General features: G+C 32.8%; 1 protein-coding gene across 14 annotated transcripts in view; it reads right to left on the bottom strand.

The window, feature by feature from the left end:
• Kif21a (kinesin family member 21A) overlaps positions 1–19802 on the bottom strand; it is a 145660-nt gene that overhangs the window by 60355 nt on the left and 65503 nt on the right. For all 14 annotated transcript variants that reach the window (XM_046435970.2, XM_046435964.2, XM_046435963.2 and 11 more), the window contains exons 2-10: positions 12426–12648; positions 12120–12302; positions 11088–11237; positions 10265–10399; positions 9708–9875; positions 7810–7925; positions 4162–4357; positions 3556–3745; positions 3129–3192 (exon numbers count right to left, since the gene is read on the bottom strand). In XM_046435970.2, coding sequence (XP_046291926.1) covers positions 3129–3192; positions 3556–3745; positions 4162–4357; positions 7810–7925; positions 9708–9875; positions 10265–10399; positions 11088–11237; positions 12120–12302; positions 12426–12648 — 1425 coding nt within the window. The remainder of the gene's footprint in view (positions 1–3128; positions 3193–3555; positions 3746–4161; positions 4358–7809; positions 7926–9707; positions 9876–10264; positions 10400–11087; positions 11238–12119; positions 12303–12425; positions 12649–19802) is intronic.

A 19802-nucleotide genomic window follows, 5' to 3' on the forward strand; every position in this document is an offset into this window, starting at 1 on the left:
TAAACACTGAAAATGTTAGGGCTCACTTCCATAAACCCCAGACTACATTAACAGAAGCCACTTTTTGTACAGGCTATAGAGGGAACATCTCTCTCTCTTTCCCCCTCCTTTTTCTTTCTCTCTCTTCCCACTCAGCTACCCTCACACTTGTTGCTTCCCACATTTCCTTTAATAGGAGATTAGACAATGATTCATGAGAGGAAGTAGACAGACATCCTTGAAAAGGGGCAGACAGGGTTTGCATCTCAGCTGCACTCCCTGGATCTTGGGCCATCAGTCTCTAAAAGCCCCTCTCTCCCCTTGATAAAATGGAGATAAAGGTAGATACTTTTCCTAGGATTGTTATGAGAATCTATGACATAATGAATCTAAAACTAGCCTTACTAATACTCTATTTAACAAATAATAAGAATTTATCAAAACTTTGGAAACAGTAATGATTTAGTAATAGGGGACTTAAAAACTCAATCACTATCACATGATAGTACTATATGGAGCCACATAAAAACAATTTCAGGAAAATAATTAATAACATTTGCTCATAATATCGTATCACATTTAAAAAAACAGAATAACACAGAGTAGCATATAAATTCTGACATTAATTTTATTAAAATATTGAAAAACTACTGAAGATATATACCAAAATATTAACATTAGTTCTTGGAATGGTGAGAATATGAGTAATTTTATCTTTTTATATTTTCCTACAGGTTCAAAAATCTCTACAAAAAATTTAATAACTCAAAAATACAAGGATTTAAAAAATAACATGATAGGCTGGGGCTGGGGCTCAGTAGTATAGTGCTCACCTAGCACATGCAAGGCCCTGGGTTTGATCTTCAGTGCCACATAAAAAATAAATAAATAAAATCAAGGTATTGTGTCCAACTATGACAAATAAATAAATAACATGACATGACATGACACGGAAACTTATTTATAGATAACTACTATTGTTTTATGATGCAATGATAAGACTTAAAATAGAAATATTCCCAAGGGGCAATAGATCAATATAAATTTGCATGAAGTTTAAGCAGCTGTGAATAAAAGTCTTCATGAGACCAAGTTTTTGACAGAAATACGGATTGAAGTAGAATTTAGAAGGCAAAAACAGAATGTGAGAACTTGGACCTGAACAATAATAAAATTAGACCTTTACAATACCTTTCAATTTAAAAACCTTTAGATGTTTTTCTTTGATTTGAGCCCATAATAATTCTGTGAGGATAGCAGGTATTATGTCATTATTACAGATGAACAAAGTAAAGTGCAGAGATGTTAGGTAACTTGGCCAAGGTCATACACCTTATTAATAAATAAAATCTTAAATTTTAATCCAGGTAATCCAATTTGAATTCAAGTTTAACTTAAGCTTATCCCATATGTAAATTATTTTACATAGTAAATTATAATGCTGGGATTCTAGAAGATTACTCTCCAGGGTTGGGACACATCTAATTAAAGAGCCATCAAAGTTGGAAACCTGAAACAAGGTATTAACCTATACCAGGAAAGATCTGATCAACCCTTGAACTCAGGGCTCATGAGTCACATCTGTTCTCAAAATGGATTAAGAACTGGATTTAAAATCTTGAAGAAGGAAGAGGCTATATGCTGCTTTCAGCCACTAAAAGGAGTAGAAATGACTCAGGCAGTTTTCGAGGAAATAGAGATACTAGTCATGTCATTTGTTCAATAATGAGATCAAGCCTAGTACAACCTTAGAATAACAGGGTGGAGAAGAAGAAATAGACTACAAGAAGCAGAACATGCAATCAGCCCTAACAACTGTCCAGCACCAAGGAAACAAAGAGCTAAGGAGAAGCACTGATGGAAGAGGATCTTCAGAAATTTACAAAGATACCAGTTGTGTTTCAAGGAATGGTAAAGATAGGGTCTACAAAATGAAAAAATGTTGGTCAAAGAATGAATTTTGAGCAGTAGCCAGGGAAAAGCACAGTCAATGAAAGGTAGAAAATGCCAAGTCCAGTTTAACTTCTGAGCAGGACACAAGGCCCCAAAGTCCTCTGCCAAACAGAAAGTAAAAATTATATATATACACTCACACACATAAAATAAAAGTTATATTTATTTGAATAACTATCTATTGCCACATTAGGATATCTTCTCGTTTGGTTTTGATTTTTAAAACATTTAGGGGATCTGTTGTGCCCTATGGAGCCAGAAACAGAGGAGGCAATATTTATCACAATACCTCTAGAATAGCAAGAAGAAGAGAGGGGAAAGAGAAGACAAATGCAAGATGGGGACAAGTTAGGGCAGCTGCAAAAGATGATCTCCTCCTACCTGGTTACTTGATATGTAACCAAGGGAGATTTGAACTTAGATGCTTCCACATGGAGCTGACTAGAGTTTTACTTCAAGGGGAAATAGTTCAGTCATCAGGGCAAACCATGGAACCTAAAATCTTATGGAAAAATAATTAATTAATGTCCCTGACCTCCTTTTCCACCCTTATTTCCCCAATCTGGGTTTCTGGTCTTCTCAACATTCCCACACCATGCTTGGGTATCTTTTTTCTAAATTCTGTCATTCTATTTACTATGTGTTACTATTAGTATATGATGCCCTACCTAAACTGTTTATGTCATGGCATGGCATTGGTATATAGTGAGCATGTACTCTACAATGCATGACATGTGAATGAATGTACCAAAGAGAAGCAGGCATAATTGATAGACAGGTAATGATTCACTCATATAAGAATGGCTAAAGAAGAGGGAACAAGACTAATAGAAAATTCAAAAATCTGGAGGTGACTTTGTAGACACTGATATTATGGAGAAAGAAGCATAGTCAGGAAAGACACCAAAGACAGCTTTATCAACATCTTTTATGCCTGTACTATATATCAGGTTAGGTAAGCAACCAGTGAAGGGAATAACAATAAGAATAGGAGGATAATATGGGAAGAGAGATGAGGACAGTAGCTTGAAATATGACATTGTGGGAAAGGCAAGTACCTAGTCCTCTAAGGTTAATATGTCCAAAGGGCTGAAATTTACCATGAACAGCTGCTGTACAATAAGCCAACAAATAGATATACCATAATATTGTAAAATCCAGTACCAACATGTGCATTATGCTTAGAAAAACTATACCTGAGATCTTCAATTTCTTTGATATAGCTATGAATCATATTACTGATCTCTTCATTTCCTTCACCTGCAAAATAAAATATGAAATTAAAATTTTATTTTAAATAAAGTTGTTTTTTTTTTTTTCTGGTCAACAAAACAGGAGGGAAAAAAAGTTTGACGATAAAGCAACAGTAATGTAAAGCACAATTCTAAAGCAAATTTTCTATCCTAATTTAGATGAGCAGACCATAAGATAATATGATGCAAAGGACATATTTTGTTTGTAGAAGAATTTATTATTTTTTAAAATGAGGTATTTAACTTAAAATCACAGATTAGATACACACCATTTGGCATTTCTACTTCAACTACTCTAGGTAATTAACACAATGTTCCCTGCCATCCAGAAGTTAATCCCTCATTCATCCCTCTACACGCAAAGGCATACCTGCTCTGGCAAGAACTTGGTTGGCCTGATCACTAACAAGCTGTGTGATTCTTGACCTTAATGCATCAACCGTCTCTTGCATGGCTTTTATTCTTACACGCAGGTTGTTATTTTCAGTCTGTAGCATAGCATTCTCATGAAACATGTCATTGATGCTTTCCACACCCTCCTCGTCAATTATCCTTTTACCCTGGGAAAAAATATACATTTTCTTGTTTGTTGAGGAGCCTTAAATACACAAGAGTTTTGTTTAACTCCAGAACTGTACAATTCTATAACCAAGAGCTCTTTATCTTAGCAGCCCCAAGGCAAAAGATCCTTTCCCCTCTGCTACAACACTTCATGGTGCATTAGTCACAAAAAAAAAAAAAAAAACCTGATTGGATAAGAAGTATTTTGAACAAATGGTTGGTTAGATTAGACTGAAAATCATTAATACCAACCACAAGGAAAAGTAGCGAGTCCTACTTCTAGATACCTCCACTGTTACAACCAAGTGAATCCAGAGTCATATCACAAAAAGCAAACCATCACAAAATGGCGTCCCTGTATACACACAAGCCAGCCCCAGATGTATCACAAAATGGAAGAACCCCATTTGCTTACCGTCTTATATTCCATGAGCTCCATCTGAAGTCGCGTGATCTCACTACGGAGAGCATTGATTTGCTGACTAGCTCTGTCCTGATTAACCATCACCTTGTTCTTGATATTTCTAGCCCGATTGGCATATTTCAGAGTGTTTAAGGTTTCCATAAAATCTCTGTCTGAAGGGCTGACACATGCTATCATGATTGTTTGGCTGAAAGTTACAAATAGTAATTAGGTTTACATATAAAAGCAAATAAAATGCTGATATATTTATTTTTAAATAGTTTCTTTTCTTTGAAATACTAAAGGATTGATGCTACTAACTTAAAAATAAAATCAAGTTTAAAAGCCCCCATGCTTTAAAGCCATATTTAATCTTTAAAGGAAAAGATTTTGGTTTTTAGGTAATACTGGGGAAAATTAATTTGTATTATTCTTCTTTGACCCACATGCTTTGAGAAAGTACAAACACATGCATTTGTTTCTCACTTCTGTACAGAAACTTTCAGAAGCAATACGGGCAATAAGCTAACATTAATCTATCTACAAATATTAATAAGTTGAATATCAAAATAATTTTATTAATATGTCAATATTTTTGAAATTTCTTCCTTTTATTTGATCACTGATATCTTGACTTTTGAGTCAGCAAATAATTTTACACAACATTTAATCACACAAAAAGATAATATTATATCCTTATGTTTCACAGTATAATATATCTTTTGTGATTGAATGATCAAAGTTCCATAGTTTCCAACTAGATTATATTAGGGGAAAAAATGGAAAATATTACACTAGAAACATTAGTTTATGGTCATGATAAATTGCTTAGCTAACCAAAACATGGTCTAGTGAAATGCTTAGCCTGCCACAGCTATTTTTTCTGTCAATGAAACAAAAGGAGGTTCTGTTAGGCACTTGTATTTTCTAACTAAACAATGGATAGGAACTGTAGTTAAAGATCTAATTCACCTGTCCTGGTAGAAATCAGTGCCTTTCAATTCTAATCTGTAGCCTCCTAATATACAACACAATATTTGTACCATATTAGGTCATTAATAATTGTGGTGTGCATGTCTACCTAATATTTATTGCAGATAAGTTAGATGAAATAACTCCTGCCTCTCTCTCTTCTGATGAAGATAAAGTAATCAAATAAAAGGGAGGTTTTATGGATGTTAATTAGAACTCAAAGTATGGTTCCTAGTCCAGTGCCATTCTGCTATTTATTATTTTTCCACAATAAATACAGAAATTAAGAATAAGCATTTTAGAAACTTAACAGTTGAACTTTCTGTAATCAATCCTGTAATCAATGAACTCATCTCACTGAATAGAGTGCAAACCAGTTTAAGTGTTTTCAAACTCACATGGTGAGTCATAAATGGGGTAAACTGTGCAGTCAAGCACAATATTTATTAATCCACCACTAAATGGGGAGGGGTGAGGGACTTGCCCTTCACAAATATTTTGAGAAGCACTAAGATCTTGAAAAGTTTGATAAGAATGACAAAAATCAGGAATGTGAGGAACTGGCTAAAATCAATTGTATAGGGAAAAGTTGATATATTAAGCAAAACCAAAAGATACAAATTTCAAAACTGATTTTATTTAGGAAAAACTCAAAGAAAACTTTAAAGCTATTTATTTCTAAAGTTCAAACAATAATTTCAATTTTGTTTTAAAGGAAATGATATCATTTAAACATGCTATATCATATATGTCATATATTAATTTATAGTACACATCTGGAAGAAAATATATCACAATGTTAGCAGTGGTTACTTCTAGGCAACAGAAATATAGCTGATTTTTATCCATACTTTATATTTTTCTGTATATTCTAGAATCTTTGGTATAAACTTGTAATGCTAAACATTATAAATATGTAAAAGTCACTGGTGTTTAAAAAAATTGTAAGACACATAATTATTAACATAAATATATGAAGCTTATTTCCAATAAAAACACCTTGATTAAAATTTTCTTTTATTTGTATAAGCTTTAAAAAATGAATATATTTTGCTTTCTGAAATTTAAATTAAGCACAATGCTTTTCAACTAGAAATTCAATCCTACCATTTTAAAGCAGAAATTGAGGCACACTAAAAGTAAAATTAGAAGGGTTCATCTCCCCAGACACATTACCATTCATTAAGGAAACAGGTGATGTCTGAGACTATTTGGCTATAGCCTGTCTAAAACTCAACAGGAATTCAAGATCTGCAGTAAAAAATTTTAGAGTGCTTAAAGAGCAAGCAACCTTTCAAAGGAAGCAAAGTACTCAAAAGTATATATACTTGGAAAGTCATTTAACATCTCTGCTTTTTTTTAAGTTAAGAAATAAATACAACAAATTACCACAATTTTTAAAAACTAGAAAAATGTACATTTGGTTTAAAACAAAAATTTCTGTATAGTTATAATAAAAAAATTTGATCAGATTAATACTGAAATTCGGACTGAAAATGTACAACACTAAAAAGAAATATGCAACATGGATGCAAAACTGTGTCCACACATAGGATATACTATAAAAGAAATGACTTAAGACAATGCCAATATTACATAAAAGAAAAAAATATAAAAATGCTGTTTATTTCTATAAAAACCTTTTTTCTAAAACAAACTGATCTCAAATCAAATACATTTAACATTATCCAAAATTCTTTGAATAATCGTTGTTCATAAAGAAAGTTTGAAGTTTAATTACCAGATTATTGTAGAGTATCTAATGATTTTTTTTCAGTAAATGAATCATTAGACCATCAAAACCACTGTAAAGGGCTGGGGATGTGGCTCAAGTGGTAGAGTGCTCGCCTGGCATGCGGGGCGCTGGGTTCAATCCTCAGCACCACATAAAAATAAAATAAAGATGTTGTGTCCACCAAAAAGTAAAAAATTAATATTTAAAAAAAATTCTCTCTCTCTCTCTCTCTCTCTCTAAAAAAAAAAAAAAAAAAAACACTGTAAAATAGATTTGCTGTGCTTGTTTATCATTGCCTGAATTATACTATGATTGCCTTAAATGCAAAAATATTTCCAGTTGGGAAGTCAAAGTGTTGACATTTACAAGTGGAATGCTTTACCAAAAGGATGTGCTTAGTTAATGAACCATGTCAGAATGCAAAGGATTGGAAAGTTGAGAACCAGTAAACAATTCTATATTTCCTACAGTGGACATTTAAAAATTTTTTTCTGTATATAAAAAAAGTTTGAGTTTTGAGGAGATTCTTCAATAATATGTTCAACAAAAATACTCAAGAGTATTTAAAGATAACACTTAATTTTTTAAACAAAATTTTATTTATTTTATTTACCATCTACTGTGTGCTAAGTACTTAAAACAGAAACAATGGTATAGTAGAAACAGCTCATATTGTAAACTTTGCTTACAAATTAAATGACTGATAAATTACTCAACCTCTCTGGATTTTAATTTCCTTATCTATAAATAGGAATAATAATCCCTTAAGGAATGTTATAAGGCTTATATGAAATAATAACATAATGACTCTCGCTTGTTACTTAACTACTAGTTTATTGTCCTGTTAATTTGCTTTATAATAAAAGAAGTTATTATAAATCACATTATAGATTTACTAAAAAATAACAAATAATTAAAATTTAGTAATATAGAAGATAGTCATTTATGCATACCTATTACCCCCAAGAGAATCCTGCAATAATCTTGTCAGCTTAGAATCTCTATAAGGGACATGGGTGGCCCTCTTGCTCTTGTCTCCCAATGCACTTATTACATTGCCAAGTGCCAACTAAAAGAGAAAGGAGAAAATCACATATGTTTACTAATTATAACACTTTTAAATAAAGAATGACTATAGAAAATAAAATGGAGACATGACAAATATGAGAACATCTGTTTTACATTTGTATTTTCAAGTACATATAAAGTAAACTTCAAAGTTTTCTATATTAAGTACTAATCACTGATAATATTCAAAATATATAAGTATTACTTTTCATATACATATAAATATTACCATAAAATATTAATTCATGTTGTAAATTCTTCTCAACTCAATTAAGAAACAAAATGTTTAGTTAGTAAACAGTCCTGTGAAACTTTCTTGTTGCAATATAGACTCCTTATGTGGCTAAAATATACTTTAACTACAATAAAAGTATCAGTATGATTTTTCTGAATTAGAAATTCATGTAAAAGTAAAACTACCCTTAGAAATAACAATGAAACTATATGCTATGCATTCATTTTTTAAAAAATAATATGAATAATGAGTCAAATTGCTGAAGTCTACAGTTACTCCTGCCACCCATACTGTTTTTCCTACTGTCTATGAGCTAGCATTTACAGGATAAGCATTATCTAAAACTGGCCACACTAGCCTTCAGTAATACAAATATCTATAACTATGTCGTTGCTATGACCAAAACATACAGTGAGGGGCATCAGGATTGTACTGTGTCTTGATCCTCCTTTTCTAGACAGGCTAGTTATAGTATTAAGCACTGGTCACAATGAAACTATCAGATATGTCTCAACATGCCTCAACAGCCTAAACAGGAAAGCAGAGCAATGACTTTATCTTTCCCTGACAACCCACATGTAAATACCAACATAATTTTATCTCCTAAGAAATTTAAACAATACACAAAGTCCAGGATCCAGGTCATGCCCTTTTACACAACATGCAAATATATGGTGGAGTATCATGGTATTGGGAGGGCTGCAGTGCCCCAACACCAGGGTCACATTGATATATGAGCAAAATGTTGAGCAAAGATTAAAAAACGATGGGGGACATATTTTTGGAGACCCCACATCCAGGGTAGAAGAGAAGCAAAGCAGAAAGCACACAACCTGATGTTGTCAGCACCACAGAAATTTAGTGATGCTATTACTTTTATGCAGGAACAAATGTCCAATTTTATAATGAAGACAATAAAGAAAAAATTTAGTAAGCAAAATTTGCTCTAAAATATTTTCTTCCACATAATGGAAGTCTTAAACCAACTCAAGCACAAGTGTTTTCCAATCAACATACCACTAGGTGGCATGGCATTAAAGTTAATTTCTAATATAATTATAAAAATTTCATTTTGAAAAAAAAAATCATTACTAAAATCATTTGACTCTAATTCTCAAAACCAATAAAATAACTGTCATTAAATGTTAGCAAAAAGCTTCTTTGAGTTTCATAAAATATCTAACATTTTTACTTTAAACATAGAAAAAAATGTAAATTATATGTGTGTGTGTATATATATATGTTATATATATATATATATATATATATATATATATATATATATATATATGTAAACACACCTTCACATATTGTAAAATTTAACAACTAAATTTACACACATAAAGAAAACCTGCAATGTGAGGGGGAAAGGGGAAAAGTCTACATGTGATGTCAAAGATTCACTGAATCACTAATAAATTACTGCAACTTTTATTTCTCAGTTGTGTGCATGAAAAGATCTCCATAAGAGGGTATTATATATTGTAAAAAAAGGAAAGGACAAGAGTAAAGCCCTGATATATTCCAGGCACACAGCTTTATTCTTACAAGTCCACAGTTGATAGAAATGCCTTCTTTTGCCCTCTCGCCTGTAGCTCCAGTTCGCTTCAGTCTTTCTGATCCTGCCAGATCAACAAAATGGAATTTTGCAGTCAAAGTTTCAAATTCATTCATCTGTGATGATTCAGAAATCATCTTATTATCAGTTGCATTTTCCTGCAAGTAAGGTAAACAGTGAAAGTATTTTTATTAACATGACTATCCTCTAACTTCTCCTTGTCCTTATCCCATATACCTATATAAGCACAACCGAAAAAGAAGGCATGAAGCCAAATGAAAATAAATGCAAATGTGTCTGCTGGAAATTTGAAACCTAATATTGGAAAGAACTTACTTTCCAAATAGGTAAAACTCCAATATCAACATCTAAGGCTTTGCTTATGTTGAGGAAAGGAAACCTACAGCACATGGTTCTCAAAGCCAAAGTGTCTTGGGTAACTGCACTCATTACTCCATGCCCACATACTCTACTGAGATTCATGCAATGTTTAAATTATAAGAAAATAATTTTGAAAGTTTAAGAAATGAAAACTATCAAAACTCACAGCATCTACTTGAGGACACATTCTGGTTTGACACACATGAATGGTAAAAATGGCATGTGAACGAGAACTCTGAACATTCATCTGGGTACTGGCTGTAGTGCGGGATAAAGCACCCAACTTCAGACACTGCATCATCTGGAAAAGAAAAGAAAGCTTCACCTGAGCTATATTTAAACACAATGCAGAGCAATTTTACATCTGAGCTAAAGGTTAAACCCCATTAACATTAAGGAATGTAAAAGATGCAGTTTTTCATATTTTCATTTTAGTTTCAGGCACTTTTTGAGCTGAACTTCTCAGAATAATGGTGTATTATTTTTTAAACAGGAGAAAACACTGAGATTCCATTGTTTGTCATTTGCTGACTTTTGCAGCTTCCATTCCAAAATGGTTACAGAAGAATACTTTGGCACAAAGTGAGCAATAACTTGAATTTACTCAATCTCTTCTTCTGTTGAAATTTTTTTATGGATTTTGTAATTTTTCTTAAGTTTTCCTTTAGGAGTCAAGTCGCACTCTTATCTATATATGTTACACCAAAAGGTACAAATGGATTGTGGTCTCATCCTTCATCATCAATTGTTTAACCCTATCTGTGAAAGAAAACTATACATACAGTGCCTTGATGCTTTTGAAGTCATAAAGTCACTGCCTATATTATAACATTGACATTTTTATAGTATGTCCTGCTTTAAAAATATAAGGAAAAAAGATAAGATTTTAACTCCATACATATAAGGACACAAGTTTCAAATCTTTATCTTATGCAGGCTAAATAAAACAAACCAAAAGGGCTATATTTCAGCTACAACATAAACGTCACCTCTGATTCTGTATTCACAGTACGTGTTGTGACTCCCACAGTATAAATTCCTCCAGTCGAATCTTCATGAATTCTTATATTTGATTTTTTATTTTTTGCATCAATGTCACGAGTGGTATCAAACAAGTCAAGGACCTCTTCATTATAGAGCTATCATGAAGAAATATTAGAAGTTTGATTTTGGTAGAAATTGTTCCATGAGTGTCATAACATACACTCCATAATGTATGAACATAAGGAAGAACACTTTTTCTTTTTTCACTATTACCTACCTTTCTTTTGGTAGAAACACATACATGTATTCTCTATGGTTTTTAATTAAATTGGGGTGTCCATTAAAACTAGCAGTAAGATAAATGATATTAACTTGAATTAAGTTTTCTACTTTGTACTTAATACAGCTAAACAACATGTTCCACTGAGCAAAATGATTAGCTTATGGATCAGGTGATTTAGACCAAAACACACCCGACCAAGGACTCAGAATTATAATGCCAGGTTCAGTTCACTACACTGTTGCTCAAATCCTACATATTCTTCTGTCAAGCCCCTCACTGTCTTAAATTAATCAAAACTTGCCCCAACCTTAGGACTGAATTGACGCATCTGTCTTTGCAGAGACCAGCCTCTGCAGCCAGATTAGTGCTACTGCTGTAATCCTATTATTTTTCACATGCTCCCCCTCCCTTTTGGTCTTAGTTACTGAGTTTCCAACACTTTGTGATCCTTTCTAAATTATCACAGTAATTTTCATTTATATTTATCCTTGATAAAGAAAGATTCTGAAATAAACAATATTAATTGTACTCTTACGTTATGTGCATTGTTAAAGTGTTCATTATCTTAAATGCTAATATCATTGCCTATAAGTAAGGTGTACTTATTGCCAACTATCTAATATTAACTTACTTGAACAACATTTACTGGTACTATCTACAAAGCACTGTACTAGAAGCCAACAATATAAAGTCATAGGGCTATGGCCTTAAGAATAAAATTTAAAGGAAATCAGTGACACAATTAGATTATTACCTCTAAGAATTGGGCATTCACTTTGAAGTCTGGAGGCGGAAGCCCATTTTTAATTGCTGTATGTTTTTTTTCTTCAATACTCTTGAAAAGATGTTTCACAGCACGAGAAATAATACCCTGTTCTCCTTCAGTGATGTTAACATCAAATCCTGTTCCCATTGTGTATGTTTTGCCAGCTCCAGTCTGAACAAAAGAAAAGAGAAAAATGTTCAACCTCAACATAACCTCAAGAAACAAAAATGAAAGTACAATTTAATTGACATTTCTGAAAAGGTACAACTCCTATGAAATTAACATGGAACTTACTTGTCCATAAGCAAAAACTGTAGCATTGTATCCTTCAAAACAACCTTCAATTAGTTTTTCAATACATTGAATGTAGATCTGCTCTTGCTGAGAGTCAATGTCAAACACATAGTCAAAAGTAAAAGCCTTATCCTTCCCTAGGAAGACCTGAGGTTCTCCTGGTGTGACAGATGTACAAATATGGCATCCTTCAATCTTTTCTTTGGCAAGCTGTGGTCTTATTCTGTGAAAAGCAATGAGTAAAAATAAAATTTAAAAAAGAAATCTTCAAATAATATGACTTAAAAACTCTTGGCCAAATCTTTTTTTAAAAAACTAATGTAATTATCCTCTGCTCCTTTAAGTGAAAAGTTTAAGTAAATTTTGAATTACTCTGAATAAATTTTAGTATATGAGATTACTTATTTAACAATTCCAATGAATTGCTTAACAATCACCAAAAGTCATGAAGAGTATAAAATTCATCTTAAATACTTATTCAGGTAAATAATTTTCCTTGATTTCTGTAAGCAATAGACAACTTGGTCAAATAAAATCTGCTACCAAAATGTTATTTTTGTTATTTTTTTTAATATATTTATTTTTAGTTGTGGATGAACCTTTATTTATTTACTTTTATGTGGTGCTGAGAATCGAACCCAGTGCCTCACACATGCTAGGCAAGTATTTACCAATGAGCCACAGCCCCAACCCCTGTTTTTGTTATTTTTATTTTAGGCTTCCTCTCTTTATTTCCAGTGATCATCATAAGCAAAAATGAAATTATTAAGAACATATTTATCTTGATACTCTGATGACCTTGACTCAGCTTTTTGCAAACTCTTTATCAGTGATTTCCAAGCTTATTTGACCATTATCTACCCTCAGCTTAACATGTTTAAGTACATGCTCATAATTTAAATATGCATATCTATTCATATACATATGTATGCACATCTGTATTTATTAGTTTTATATATACATATATATATATATATCCAGAATTTTATTAAAAAATAAATTAAAAATAAATACAAATAGAAGTTCTATTATTTTCTCTACAAAACCCAGTAATTTATCATGAGTTCTCCTCCCTTTACTTGGAAGACCATAGTACCACAGTCACCCCATATCCAAGGTACTGCTCCAAACTCCAGTACCTTTCTGTTCTGTCTTCTCTTTCTAACTTCAGGCCTATTTGCAAAGGAAAGTAAATACAGTGATATGTTCGTAACAGCACAGACCAAAATCTGTCCCTATTCTATTCACTCTATAAACAGGACTATACTGGGCATGGATCATACTGGACATGCACACCAACAACTTACTAGACTTTTTAAAGAGATTCCTATTCGTTGTGGAGAAAAAGAGGCAGTTTAAAAATGGTAAATACAGAAAACCAAAGATGGAAAATATAAAATAATAAAGACAGTGTAAGGAATGGACTTTAAAGAAATCTATTCCCACATACTTGGGTTTTTTGTCTTTCATTTTATGGGCCTTTTTTTTTTTAATAAAACTCATGTCTATAGGGGAAGAATGAGTTCATCCACTTCATAAAGATAAAGTCAAGCCTAAATCCAGATCTTTTGACTTTAAACTCTTTCCAGTTTATTGAAATGAAAGCCCAATAAATGGACAGGAAATAATTCTGAAAAATAAGTGAACTTCTGCAACCCTAGTAATCCATACTCCTAGAATTCCATACTCCCAAAAAATGTAAATAAAATAATGTTTTTATTTCAGCAAGGATTCCCTTTCTTCTATGACATTGGTGTTTTTCTTTGACAAAGTCTTCAGCTGTGTTTGCTTTAATGTAGCATAATAATCAACATGGAGTGAGCCACGTACTGTGGAAAGAGCAATGGAGTAGCCATCAGAAGGCTTGAAATGTATTACTTAATGTCACTCACAGACATCATGTGATCCTCTCTTAGAGCAACAATTTCTTCACTTCTGGGGGGAAACTATAATTTCTTCCAAGATTCCTGCTAGATCTAACACTAAGTGTAGGATACTGCATATAAAAAAGAAAAAGAAGGAAACAATATTTTTGTACTGTTGTAAAATGATAGTATAAAAAAATGAAACAATTCCTCATAATAAACTATGTTCTTACAGTATATAAACAGCCCACAGTAGTAATGGCTTTAGCTTTTTGGCATCACATATTCTGGATAAGTGGTGTTTTTAAAAATTAATATTCTCTTCTTTCTAACTTTATTTTATCCAGTTATGCAGAACAAACGATATCAAAACCTTAATTCTTGCCAGACACAGTGGCATAAGCCATAATCCCAGCAGCTCAGGAAGCTGAGACAGGAGGATTATGAGTTCAAAGCCAGCCTCAGCAAAAGCAAGGGGCTAAACAACTCAGTGAGACCCTATCTCTAAATAAAATACTAAGTAGGGCTGGGGATGTGGCTAAGTGGGCAAATGTCCCTGAGTTCAATCCCTGGTACCACCCTCCCTCCCTTCCCCCCCAAAAAAGAAAAACAATTCTCTTTGGGAGAATGACCATCTTTATTGTTGCCAATCCCAAAATAACACAACCAATAACAATCTCAGCTAAATGATAACTTCTCCCTCTGTCCTATTCCACCTATCTGATCCATCTCCAAGAGCTATCAATTATCTCTGTAATAGCTCTCCAGTCCACCAAGTTCTCTTTCCTCATCTACATCATCCTAATTAAAGCCATCATTTTCTCTTACTTAGAATATTACAAAAGTCTCCTCATATATGCCTGTCAAATCTTGCCCCCAGCAATCTGTTCCATTCACTGTACAATCAGTGATATTTGTAAAATACAAAGTTGATCAGGTTCCTAAAACCCTTTGATACAACACTGTGCTTTTGCAATGCTCCGTTTTTGCATTAAAGTATTTCCAATAATGGTTGTGGTGAGGTTTATTTTAACCAGGTTCACTAACCAGGTATGCATTGTGCTCTCTTGCTTCTATCCCTTCTATAAGACACTGCTTCCTTCTCAACACTCTTCTCCAATCTCTCAATTTGCAACTCTTTTACAAGCCTAAATACCTTATGTTTTCAATCTCTATTCAGATATTAATTCATTTGGAAACTCCCATTACCCCTTTTCATTCCAATATAACATCAGTACATGAGCTCAGTGTTTTTCTCTGCTGAAAGCCACCTAATTAACCCCAGGCTGCTGCTCTCCTCTAGCTTTATGGCTGCTATACTATGAGAAGGTTAACAAACCCCATGTAATAAGACAAATCAAAATAAACACAGTGGTCTAAATGAACATATGCACTAGACTACTCTTTGAAATATGTGCCTTAACAGTTTCAAATAAATTATTATAATCATCAGGTAACTTAGTTAACCATTAAAATACTTTTAATTTCAGACAAAGAAAACCTAGGTGCCATTTGAATTGCAGATCTCACAGCCAATTTTAGAATGCCAATATCTCTCTGCATGTCTTTAACCTTCACTTCCCAACCTATACTCATCTGGTTATTATACTTGCTAATGGCACGGAGGATCTGTTTGAAACATAGATGATGCCCAGTTCCACTTGTTTGCATGGGTGGAGGAAGTGGTTTTACTGTCATCAAGACATACTGAACTCTTTGCACTAGATGGAGGCGATGGCAATTTTCTAGCACAGGTCTGAGAAATTCCCACATGAGAGGGGATGGTCTTCCACACATGCATGCAACTGGACTAACTACACTTTTAAAGTTAGGGATGCATTTTGCTTTTCAATTCTTCTTCAAAAATTTAGGATTTTAAATTCTCCAAATCTCTAAATTTATACTTGTCAAAAATTTTCACATGAAGTACCAACCCAAGCCAATTCATTTGCTTAAAATGAAAAAGAGCTCAAATTTATCTAACTACAAGTCTCAATTTTGAAACTGTTATTCATTATTGGGATTACATAGAAATAAAATATAACAGTCCTTCTGAGAAATAGCAAATCAAAAAAAAAAAAAAAGAATCCGATGTTTACAACTCTGAATATTTTAAATATCTTCTTTTTTTAGTATTTTTATGTAGAAAATATGACTATTAAACATATTCATCTAGCCCCAACACTAAGAAATTATCAAGGTAAACAATTTGATTAATATTAATATAAATAAATCACAAAGCCTTGTAGAATTTTAATATTCCACAACTAGATATATTTGAAACTGCTTCTTTAAAAAATTCCATAAAATTTATGCCATAAATGTTTAGGACAGAGCATTCTAATATTACACAGAAATATTATATTTTAAAAAGATATTATTTATATATTTATGTAGATAACAACATATATCTATATATAACAGATAATTATAAATTATCTACCTGTAATTATTATATCTATATATCTAAGAATTATGGATAATTACAAATAAATATAGTGTGTAGATAATTACAAAGTTATAAAAAATGTAATTTGATGTACCTAGTTTGTGAAGATTGAAGGTTTGAAACAGAGTATGTTATAAACTGTTAATTAATTTTAAGATGAAGAAACAAATGCTGTCCTCATTTTCTCATATCTGAATCTTTCCCTCAGCACTTAGCAGCCATTTAGCTTCTCTACTCTCACACTATTAAAACTACTCCCACAAATGGCACCAACAACTTACTTATTTCCAGTTACAGTGGACCATTCAGTCTTCAGAATTTGATCCTATATTTGATCCTAACCTCTTTTCAGAATTTTATCCTACATTCAATCCCATATTTCTTAAATCTCTACTGCAGTTGGCTCTTGTGATTTCCAACTTTTTTAGTGATTCTGATTTCTGAACAAATATTATACTTAATACCACAAGTAACTACCCACCTTAAAATGTCAGTCTTTCCCCAGGAAAAAAAAAATTTCCACATTCTTAGCTTGTCATCTAAGAATTTCCCCAATCTGGATTCTTCCTGTCTTTCCATCCTCAAATCAAGTCACCTCCAGCTACATCTAACACTCCATCATTTCTTAGTCAACTTTTATACCTTAATTCATCATACATTGTACATAAATTCCCCCATATAGAATGGTGGTCCTCCATTTCTCTACCTAGAAACCTATTTGTAATTCTTTAAGACCCACCTCACACACGGGCACCTTTATAATTCTTTTCCTTTTCCCCAAGCTAACTTAATTACTTATTCTTCCGAGGACTTTGTTCATGATTTTATAATAGTAGATATCAAATTGAATTATTATTTCTCCACTAGCAAATAAGTCTTTGGAGACACAGTATATTATAAATTCATGAAATAAAGTAAATCAGAAAATGTACACTGATCCCCCTACATTACACTATGAGAAGAATGATTATAATAATCTCATACCACTTTATTCTTGTCACAAGAAAACTTGTTCTTGAACAAGCATTTACTCATTCTACCTCTCAATTTTCTAATCTATAAAATAAGGAAGCTAGATTCAATATTTCTAAAGTTCTCTGCAAGTTAAAATTCCTTTTAATTAACCTTTCAATAAAAACAAAACAAAAGTTTCCTGTGCTGGCTTTTAAAAAGTGGCAACAAACTACTTATTTTCTTTCCTGCCATACACTATTCTCACCATTAGTTATACCATTTGTGCCTTATTTCTTCATAGTTCCTATTGTATACTTCACACTTTCTTATCATTACTGGGACAAGAAGTTTCATTTGTGAAAACATTATCAGGGCTCCTTGCAGTGGCATTAGCCAGTGAATATAGCAGGAGATTCTGAGGCTGAATCTACTAAGTTTCCCAAAATTGCGCCCTGCTTTCTGTTCTTTGAATTCATAATAATCAAACTACTTTTAATTAACTGAATATATCGAGTAAACCAAGAGGACTAGTTTCAACATAAACTAGAAGACAAAGATAAACATAATTTGGGGAAAGGCTTATACTTGCTAATTTTCAGCTAGAGTTTTAGTAATGAAACTCAGCAGAACTGAGCATACACTTAATTCTGCCACATACTGTTGTTAAACTGGAAATGCACCACGGGACTTCAGCAACCCTGGACATTCTTGCTGGCATGCCAAGAATGTAAGACCCTGACTGCTCTTTCATGGATTATTTCTCAAGGTTGTTTGCAACAAGTAACCTTTCAGGATAAGTAATGTCTTCTACCTGACAGAGCTGGCTTGCTTCTGCTTACTATAAAATCAGTGAATCCCCCCTCTTGATGAATCTTGATGCTCCACTGCTTGCACAGCATCCACGTAACAGATGTCCTGATGTTAGGAGGGAATGAGGAATCAGTTTAAATCAACGTGAAACTTATGGTGCTTACTATACTGTGAATAATATAAATCCTTAGTCCAGTCACTTTCCATAGCCTTCTTATGGTTTGATATGATTTGAAAACTGTCTTTTGAACTTTTCTGTGTAATAAAATCTACCAGGGTAATTTAAAAAGTCTTTAGCCTCCAACTTAGGAATCTTGTGTCTTCTGCCACTATCCTTGGGATAGCAAGCATGAAAAGGTGTGCTGCCTATAAGTAAAAATCTCAGACTCTTCACAGGTCTTAACACATACTAGCTGTGACCTTTGACAAGTCACTCTCTCAGCTTCAATTACCTTATCCATAAAATATCTATAAAATATTATGTCACATCCTGATTGTAGCATCTTGAACAATGAGATAATATGTGTCAATGAAAGCCCATCAAGTATTGTTATACCATTTTAAAATTCTTTAAGTCAGTTCCCCCATAAAGCACCATAACACCTTACATCAATTTAGGCCTTCTAACATATAAAAGAATACTCTTTGGGTCCCCAAACTATTGTTATATAAAAAAAAAACCCTCTGAGCCAGGCACAGTGGTGTACCCTTGTAATCCCAGCTATTTGGGAAGCTGAGGCAAGAGGATCATAAGCTCATGGCCAGCGTCAGAAACTTAGTGAGACCCTGTCTCAAAAAAAAAAAAAAAAAAAAAAAAACTGAAGATATGGTTCAATAGTAAAGTGCCCCTGGGTTCAAATCACCTATACTACAAAACAATAATATAAAATAAAAGGGCAGGGGATATAACTCAGCAGTAGAGCACCCCCAGGTTCAAATCCCAGAACCAAAAAATAAGCTATAATTTGGATTTTAGGAAAATTCGGTATGAAACTACTCTGGAAAGAATAGAAGTATAATAGAACACTGAACATTACCTGCATGTGTATGTACATATACATACAAATCTATACATACATACATTGCTAAACAAAGATAATCAAGCTAAATATTTCTATACCTCCATTTAAAAAAAACATAATCCCAAATTAGTCTTCTCATAATACTAATTAATCAAGCTTTAGTCATCCCACTATTCATACCAATATAGGGTACAATAGGTGTCAATAGGAGTCAAAATGAGAATTCTTTTTTTTGTGTGTGGTGTTAGGCATTAAACCCAGAGACTCATGTATGTGA

Source organism: Marmota monax, unplaced genomic scaffold (genome assembly GCF_021218885.2).
Source record: "Marmota monax isolate L192 unplaced genomic scaffold, Marmota_monax_Labrador192_F-V1.1 WCK01_AAM20220418_F8-fsc00012, whole genome shotgun sequence".
Lineage (NCBI taxonomy): Eukaryota > Metazoa > Chordata > Mammalia > Rodentia > Sciuridae > Marmota > Marmota monax.